The 9,895-nt window shown below is 36.0% G+C and overlaps 1 protein-coding gene across 1 annotated transcript; it reads left to right on the top strand.

The window, feature by feature from the left end:
- Window positions 1–308: 308 nt before the first annotated feature.
- Window positions 309–8,727, top strand: LOC137243132 (dopaminechrome tautomerase-like). Its single transcript, XM_067770450.1, has 4 exons — window positions 309–377; window positions 2,035–2,288; window positions 7,388–7,575; window positions 7,642–8,727. Coding segments are annotated over exons 1-4 (1,305 nt in total). The 5' UTR covers window positions 309–375; the 3' UTR covers window positions 8,503–8,727.
- The last annotated feature ends 1,168 nt before the right edge of the window (window positions 8,728–9,895 follow it).

Raw genomic sequence — 9,895 nt, 5'->3', positions numbered from 1 at the left:
AAGAACAAATAGAACCGAAATCGAAGATCTAGTTCACTTGTTCAGTTGAGAGACCCGGTCAATTGAACAAGTTCAGAACGAAACGACCCAACTCTACTGGCAATGCGTTTGTTGGATACAAATATATCTATTGCCTACACGTATGATGAAATTGCAAAGCAGCTTTAAGCACAGGTTCAAAAAACAAAAAGGCAAGTGTATGAAAATGTGTAAAAAGGCATTTACCGTTAGCGCCATAATTCAACACTTGCTGCCAAAATTTTCAAATATTTTCATTCAGTATGCTTATAATCACGTTGGCAGTAAGATTTATTCAAAGTCTCTCAATTTAAATTTGTATGGTTTAATGTATTTAAAATAATTTTCTTAAGAAAAATGTAAGTGATAAATATATAAAAATAAAAGTTTGTGTTTGTGTGTGTATATAAAAATTTGGCTTCATAAATATAGATGTATGTATGCGCAACTAATTTAACCGTTGATGTTCAGCCCATTACAAAAAAAAAAGCTCTGTGTTAACTTGGTAATTGGAACAGCTCATGAACAGCTCACCTTAAATCTAGGCATGAAAACTGAAGACGCAAGTAACAAACCTGCATTGCTTGAAGGGTCAAAATAACTTGGTAATAAATATATTTATAGTATTAAGTGTACTTATTTCGCATTAAAAGTTTGAAGTATATTGTGGTATGGTTGGATCGCAAAGAGACATAGGTGTACAGCTGGGCAAGCAGTTTCCGACACGCAAAAATGCCAAATCCCAACTCCCATCTAAACAAAAAATGGCGCCAAAGACGAGAAATCCGGTATACTGGCCTTATAAACTAGTTGTGGTTAGTTGTGCCTATTCACCAAGCGCTGCAAGTGTGCTCACGCAGCTCGCTACATAAATTTTCAACACTTTACCAATTCCATATCCGGTTAAGGGTGCGTTAACGGTAGGACCTTCATGGAAACTATTAGTGGAGCTTCGAAAATTCTAAAGGAAATCTTACATATTGCCGATTTTGAAGTTATAATGTTATTTTCAAATGATAGTAGCATTGGACCTCCGAAATTAACGCCTTGCTTCATTCGTCGTTAAGACGAAGCTGCCTTTAAAATTCTACTAAGCATAAAATACACAAAAGTTTCTTGGGTTTGGGATGACGTACGTTAAAACCGCCATTAAATTATAAACAAACCTCACATGAGAACTCTTATTATTTTGAATAATAACAGCCGCTATTGTTTTAAGGACTTTGGCTGCCACATAGCAGGATGGAGTGACAGTACATTACTATATTCGGTCCATTCAATTTTTTCCACAGTGGACAAAAAAAAAAAAGGCGAGATGTGGTAATTTGTTTGCTTTTATGGTGTGAAAAATACTCCGGAATCAAGTACTATCGCTAACATCTGTGGATTAACGCCTTGCTGACGTCCAAATCAAGGCGAGGTTTTCGAATTTTTCGTTTTTGAAAAAGGACACATTTGCCCAAAGGAAGTGAACTATAATAAGGACATAGATAGCATATCAATATTTGCTGATAGGACAGAATTATCATGGCCATGATGTCGACGGCGAGTATCGAAGTAGGTATAGTGATGAGTTGTATGAGATTTACGCAGATACGACGATAGTGCAGCGAATAAAAACCCAAAGACTTCGGTGGCTGGGGCATATTATGCGAATGAAAGAAAGTATTTCATTCAACACAGTAGTTTGAGAGCAGAAGAAGGGACAGACCCTCACTGAGTTCGGCGAAGCAGGTGAGGGAAAACTTGACCTGCCTTGGTGCTCCCAATTGGCGTCAGTTATCGCGGAGCAGGGTTAGCTGGCGTGACTTGTTACGAAACCACCAAAATTGCTAAGCCGGTTAAGCGCCAAATTAATAATAATAATAATATAGGACTATCAAAATTTGATTTAATGTAGCGTTCATAGTTGTGGATGATGCCGCCATAGATTCCCCCAAGTGTACCGTCTTTTTATGCAACATCCTTATCCTTTATACACATCCTTGCTAATCCGTTTTTTGTTGTTATTTTCAGGTATATTTTACAGCTTTGCCTTGGTTTACTCTTCATCAATTGTTGCGTTTGTCGTATGGTACATCTTAGCAGCAGCGACAATGCGCAGCCCGAATCGAATCCAAATAATGAATATAAACAACTTCAAATTATTTTTGAAGCGAAAAATTTAGAATTTGGTTTTCCCAGTGAATCAGAGAGACAAGCTGTGCTAAATGATGGACGTTATAATCCTCATAGCGTGTTACCAATTGATGTGGATGTTTATTATTCGCGTGAGTATAAGGTTTAACTATACATACTTAATATTTAATACAAATAGTGGTGAAACAATTTATGGACACGTTTGGTTTTATTCTTATCATAGTACATAATTCACTTTTTTAAAGCTTCAGCAGCTAGGACTCTCTGAATTTTTTCTTGTAATTGCATTATATTTGAGTGCCTTAAAGCCATATGCGTACTTCAAAACTTTGTGGTTGCAGTTGAAGCTCTGAAGATATTCCCTGTGGCTTTAATATTGACCGTGTTTTTAATCCGTTTTCCAATAAATGTAATGCTTTCCATGAGAAGGCAAATTAATGCTATTTGCAACAGCTTTGGAAACAATTAAACGCGGCTAATTTAGTAACTTTACTTTGGTCACATTTTTCAACTAAACCCAATCCAATGCAATCGTTTTTTTTTTTTCCTAATGTATATTCATATGGAAAACGGACTATGTACAACATGCAAGTCTTCTTGTTTAGTCCTAAGCAAAGATTGTCCTCAGAACATTCTTTTCGGATAGCGACATAGTGTTCTCGCTCTAATAGCTTATTACATTGTGTGAAAGTATTAGGAATAGGTGGTTTAGTACTTGTGTGGACGACCTTATTTGTTTCACAATATTTTTGAAATGTTGACCTCGCGTTCAACATGCAAGTTTAATAAATACAGATTGAACGCTTGCGACGTTAAGTGCAAGCTTGGATCTAAGGCGGAATGTCGAAATACTCAAAGCTAAGACCGGATTGAGGACCAAACTTGTACATTAATTAGATTAACATGAATTCAACCTATCACAAATGGATAGTAACTGATGGTTGCTTGAAATAAACAGACCACAAGGTAGATGAGCTAAGATTTTGGTATGGCAACTTTATGATAAACCATGAAATTCCTGCAACATACGACAAAATACTACGTAAGGTTTCAAGGGAGATTTGCCAATAATATGTCAATGAGAACAGCAAGAATGCGGTATCACCACCACAAGACTGCAAGAAACGAACAAGAAGCCAAAAATTTCGAAATCAATAGACCTCGAAGGCAAGTCCTTGGCTTTCTACATAGATGACAATACCGCATTGCCAACAGATATTAATCTTTACGAATCTTGTTCAAAAGTAAATGGCTATTTCCATGGTATTTTCAATTCCTTCACGTTGCATAGTTTAAGACTATCTCCGACTTTACCCAAGATGCTAATATATATAACATGCATATGATTGATGGGAGTACCATAAAAACCGGTATGACGATGGGGTCACGCTGTCGACTGCCAACTACCTACCTGTCCTATAAAGTACAGAACCGCAGCCAAATCCACATACCTACAATGCAAGATGCATGCTTATCAATGTCTTGCCACTTGAAGTTAACCGTCTTGTTCAAAACGTAATGTTTATTTTTGACATAATATCCGGTGCCATTGACTGCTCAGAACTACTTGGGCAGTTGACTTTCAATGTCCCTAACAGAGCTCTCCGCTTTCACAGTACATTCCGCGTTGAAGTGCTGCGTTCGAATTACTTCATTTTCGCACCTCTTCTAAGAGGTCTTGTAGAATTTTATCGCGTATCCAGAAGCCTTGACCTGGACTTTGCCATGCCAAGGTCTCTGTTTAAGGCACACATTGAGTCCTATTACTTATCTCAGTAAATCTTACTTTAAAATTGTTAAACTAGTACTAAATTAACCTGTAATCTAGTCAGTAAGGTTGTTACCATTTGACTTAATAAAGATATGAAATATGAAATATTTGCAAGTCCAGAGAACGTTTCTGGCAACATACAAGGCAATGGGATAGCCCGTTTCAAGTTACTGATTTTCAGTATGCATAATGTGGTAAAGTGCACAAAGGGTTCCTTAACAGTAGTTCTCGTAAAATTGTTACCGAACATCTCCGTAGACCTTGCTGCTCTGACTCGAAAGTAAAAAAAGAGCATTTCTTGAAAGGAAATGGGATATGGGATAACACAGTTAGCGATGTAACTTCCCCGACAGGCTCGTGTTTCTCCGGCTTAACTGCCAGCTGGATGCTGCGATAAGTTAACTCCTTACCCATCTATTCCTAAGACCAGGCATACCCAATATATGCCCCATATATTGAATGCCTCCATCTTTAGGTAGCGAATTGGTAAACCAAATATATCACTATAGCCTTACCTTGATGCTATTTCCATGAGTGGTCCATTGGTCCTCTGTGTAAGAAACGTCTTCAATTGAATAGTTTCCTTTAAAGCAGAGAGGATTCTACTGATCAGTAGGTAGCAAATTTGTTGTAGAAATGTTTATAGGAAACAGAAAAAAAAAAACACATATTTAGTTTACTGAAATCTTTCCTATTTTACTTCCTTTATATTAGGTCGGTTGAATGTTTGTCCGCTTTTCATACAAAGCTTGCAATCGATTTTTAAATAACTTCTCATTGAGCTACAAACGTGAAACTTTACACATAGGTTAGAACACCGTGACAATGCAACAAAAGGAAAAAAATCCGTTGGCGGCGCACGGATCGAAATAATTAGATAAGAATTTGAAAATTTTCAAACCAGCTTTTAAGTAACTTCTCGATGAGCTAGAGACTTGAAATTTCAAACTTAATTCAGAGGTCGATGACAGCCGATGACACAATACAAAAAGTTTCGCTAGCGGGTGCACGGACTGAGATATTTAGAAAAATCAAACGGAACGGAGGGAATTTTGGGATTGATTTTTATGTAAGTTCTCATTGAGCTACACTCAGAGAAAAACCGTTCTAAAACGAACGAAATAAGTTCAAAATTAAGAACGTTCGTTGAGAAAAGTCTGTTAAGTACGTTTTTTCTTAACTCTTGACCGATGTGCTTGTTTTAAGAACAGTTTTTCCAAGCACACCGTTCGTATTTTATGACCAGTTTGGTATTGATGTGTGAAACTTCTGTGCTCATTTCAAGCACTACTTGGGCTTGGTTTAAAATTTTTCGTTCTCACGCTTCGAGAACGATTTGTGGTCGATTTAACATTTTTCGGTCTCAATTCAAAAACGGTTCGTGCTTGATTTTTGGTGGGAGGGGAAAGTATTTTTTTCAATAGGTACCCATTTATTTTTTATTAATAATAATTTTTTTTGTCATAAATAAAATATTTATAACAAAACATTTTTTATTAAGATCCAAAAGTTTAAGGAAAAATGCATAATATGCATTTTTTCATACATTTCTCTTATTGAGAAATTATTCTTAGTTGAATATGTAATCTGCATATCAGACCTGTAAAGTACTGAGTACATACTTGTACTAGTACCAAATAAGTACAAGTACTCAAGTACTTCAAATTTAAATACAAAGTATTAGTACTACGGTACTTGTACTTCGAATCCGAAAGTACAAGTAGATACACTTACGAAATACTTGCAAGTACACGAAAGTACTTTTTCTGATAAAATATATCACTTTGATTCATAAATGGAAACTCAAAATATGAGTAAAATTTATATTAGAAAGCAAGAAGAAGTGAAACAACATGTCAAATAAGTACAAACAGCTAAGAATATTAAAGTAGTTTTGCGTTTGCCTTCATTAGAACTAGCTTTTCAAACGAAAAGTCTGTGACTGATTGCCTTCTAGGACTTTAAACAATGCCTGCTAAGGAAAATAAACGCTCTACTGGGTCCGAGGAAGCTGAGGGTGTATTCATTTTGAGCGATAGGTCCTTCATAAGAGGATAACTCTGAAGCATATTGAAATCTGTTGATGTATCATTAAAATACCTGTAAAACTCTTCTTCAACAATTTTGTCAAAGTTAGGTGATCGTAAGGGTGCTGGTTGATCCGCTTCAAAACCGTTCAATACTTATCAAAGTACTTCGAAAGTACTTAAAAGTACTTTACTTGTACTTCAACAATTCAAGTACAAGTACCACGATACTTATACTTGTACTCATTTTTCGAAGTACTGAGGTACTGATAATTGTACTTGTACTGGTACTTTTTCTTTACAGGTCTGCTGCATATATACTTAAAACATTTCATAACAAGTTTGAGAATTACCTGTGCGTATGTGAATGGAACTGAACGAAAAATAAGCGTTAAAAAAAATAGAACATAAAAATTTTTTTTGAAAAAATTTAGAGTTTGACGGTGATCAAACTCGCGCCACACGATCGCAACCGCAACATCATAGCCGCTGGGCCTCTACAACTGCTAGACAGCTTGTGCCAAATGTTGTATTTAACACTGTAGTGCAGACGAATTGTACCGTTTCTTTTTTCTTGAACTTAATTTAAGAACATTGTTCTTAATTTAAGAACATTCGTTCTCATTAATAGAACATTTGTTCATAATTTAAGACCATCCGTTCTCTTTTCAAGAAAATGGTGTCAGTTCAAGAACAAGGTTGTTGTTTTAAGAACAGGTCATTCGTTTTTCAATAACAAAAAAGCAAGAACATGAGGAGCTTGAATTTAGTGCGGTTGTGCTGGAATTTAGAACGGCGTTTTTCTCTGAGTGTACAAGCGTAAAACTTAACAGATAGGTTAACACACCAAGAAAATGTAAGAAAAGGATAAATGGACAAAAATCAGCGAAAAATGTCTACTTATATAAAGACATATTCTTGCTGAACTTTGATTTTTAAATTTTGACATAGAAATTGCAAAAATATTTATGAGATGTAAAAGTATTAAGGTGGAGCGCAATTGATTGACTAATAATATCTCCTTTCGTACCAATTTTCCAATCCAAGTAATGTAATATTTTTACTTCTCATAAATATTTTTGAAATTTCTATGTCAAAATTTTAAAATCAAAGTTTAACAAGAATATGTCTTTATATAAGGTGACAGTTTTCGTTGATTTTTGTCCATTTATATAAAGGAAGTGCTTAACATTATTTATTTTTTTGTTATCATTCGGAACTATTTTGCATGTCCAGGTCACTAATACATTTATTTTTTTGGCTTAACATACAGAGAAGTTGAAAGATAATTTTTTAAAACAAGTGACTTCAAAAGACATCATCAATTACGATCGCCTAGGTCAACGCATTTTTTTTACCTTGCTGAGAGTGGCTTTACCTTAAACTATGCGTTAATTTCTTCCAATAAATATAGAATTGTATTAAATTTTAGCAAAAAATGGCTTGCCATCTATTTTCGTAACAATACCACGGTTTGGGCCAGGCACACCCTACTCATTGGCCTATCTAACTGATGTACAGCGACCTAATGGCACAGAGTTGCAACCGTATCCTAGCTATGAGTGGCACTCATCACATGGTAGAGACTGCAATGGACTAACGTCCGTATGTCGTGTGCATGTTAGTATTTTTTGTCCATATCTGCAAACAGTTCAGCGTTAGTAAGAGTTTTTTTTTTACTTCCAGATCGATCCTTGTGGACGCATTTGGATATTGGACAGTGGTGAAATAAATAACGTACAATTTTGTTCACCACAAATAGTTGTCATAGACTTGGGCACAAATCAATTAATGCATCGCTATCGTTTACCAGCGGGCACATTCAAACCCACCATTAGTCGCTTTGTTACGCCCTACGTCGATGTAGCAGATCCACCACCAAAAGGTCTTTGCCAAAGGGTTTTCGTTTATATGGCTGATGCTACAGGTTTTGGTATTGTTGTTTATGATGTTATGAACCAACACTCATGGCGTATTGAGAATAAATATACCTATCCTGATCCAGATTTTAGTACACATACAATCGCCGGTCAAAGTTTCGAGCTATTAGAAGGCACAATTGGTGTTACGGTGACACCAATTAATCTAGAGTTGCCACGTTTTCTTTACTTTCATACATTTTCAAATGAGCTACAAATGGCAATTCCATTAAATATCGTGAATAATCGCAGTAATTGGAATAATGGTTTAGATTCGGTTCTTTCTAAATTTAGTGTGCTTGGCAAACGTGGCGTCCAATGCGCTGCATCTGCAATGACTTCAGCAGGTGTGCTATTATGTGGGCACTATGAACCTATAGGACTATTTGGTTGGGATATTCGTACGCCATATACACCGGAAAATCGTATCCTGCTGGCTCATAATCCTATTGCGTTGCAATTTGTAAGTGGTCTGAAGGTGATAAAAAATCCGTGGGGTAGAGAAGAGGTTTGGATGTTATCGAACCGCGTACAAAGAGCGTTTACGGGCACGATAAATTTCAATGAGATCAACTATCGAATATTACGCTGCGGTGTAGATGAGTTGCTGCAAGGTCGACCGTGTTAGGCTTTAAAAGAGGAAACTCTTATGGGGTATTCACGGTCAGTGGCTTACTAGACTTAAAAAAAAAAAAAACTGGAGAACGTTCATTTTTAATAAGATAATTTGATAATTAAGATTAAGTGAATATCTCAATAGCTTTTAATATTTTGCTTAATTTCATAAAATATTTCATTAATTTTAGCAAGTTTTTTCTCAAATGCTGCTTAAGCTTAATATACAATCGATTGAATTGATCAGTAATGCACGAAACAAATCGAGTTTTGCATAGAAACGCAAACATTTTTGTAGTAATATGTGTGTACAAGAAGAAGAGGTGAACAAAATTTGAGCATGGAATTTACGCGTAAGATTTTCACTGATTGAAGCATAGATTAGATTGATACGAATCTTTTGCTTACGCTCTCATATTTTCGCTCTCACGAGGGATTTATCTTCTAGTTGTTGCTGGCAACAATCACAGATAAATCCCTCGCGCCAGCTGAAGCGGGTGCCAGAGCAAAAAATGTGCCAGCCAAAACGAAAAACGTGCCATAAATTTTGGTAAACTTTAGTTTGACCTACAACTGTAGAATAGCCTTCAAAAATTATGGGAAAAAGGATAAAAATACTTTTTTTTGATGTAGGTATTATCAGTTCGAAGGCGGAGGGTAAATATTATTTCCCATTCAAAAGTTATCACTAAAAATAGGTTTTGTAAATATGAACTCCCGATGCAATCATTCCATTTTGATCACAGAACCTGGAACGCCAGACATGCAGGATAAGCCCTATCCATCAAATAATGTTAACTATTATATCATAGGTCCGATTTACTGAAATTTCAGAAGAATATATGGTTTTCACTGGCGGCCACCGTGGTGTGATGGTAGCGTGCTCCGCCTATCACACCGTATGCCCTGGGTTCAACTCCCAGGCAAAGCAACATCAAAATTTTAGAAATAAGATTTTTCAATTAGAAGAAAATTTTTCTAAGCGGGGTCGCCCCTCGGCAGTGTCTGGCAAGCGCTCCGATTGTATTTCTGCCATGAAAAGCTCTCAGTGAAAACTCATCTGCCTTGCAGATGCCGTTCGGAGTCGGCATAAAACATGTAGGTCCCGTCCGGCCAATTTGTAGGGAAAAATCAAGAGGAGCACGACACAAATTGGAAGAGAAGCTCGGCCTTAGATCTCTTCGGAGGTTATCGCGCCTTACATTTATTTATTTTTTTTTTTTATATGGTTTTCACTGCGAGTTAAATGCGTTACAATATTTGACTAATTAATTTAATCGAAATGTAAATTTTACTTAGATTTGTTTATATTTAACTCTAACTAGTCGTATTATTGTAAAATAACTTTAAGGAAATAAATATTTTACGACTATCATATTATTAAATGATTGAAACTATAATCGCCG

The sequence above is a fragment of the Eurosta solidaginis genome, chromosome 1 (assembly GCF_040869045.1).
Source record: "Eurosta solidaginis isolate ZX-2024a chromosome 1, ASM4086904v1, whole genome shotgun sequence".
NCBI classification, from domain to species: Eukaryota; Metazoa; Arthropoda; class Insecta; order Diptera; family Tephritidae; genus Eurosta; species Eurosta solidaginis.
Note: the sequence above shows the minus strand (reverse complement) of the source record. Positions and strands in the feature narration are given on the sequence as shown.

Coding starts and splice junctions, on each gene's coding strand:
- LOC137243132 (XM_067770450.1), top strand. Junction 2,289..7,387: donor TGTGGATGTTTATTATTCGC/GTGAGTATAAGG, acceptor ATTAAATTTTAG/CAAAAAATGGCTTGCCATCT. Junction 7,576..7,641: donor CGTCCGTATGTCGTGTGCAT/GTTAGTATTTTT, acceptor TTTTACTTCCAG/ATCGATCCTTGTGGACGCAT.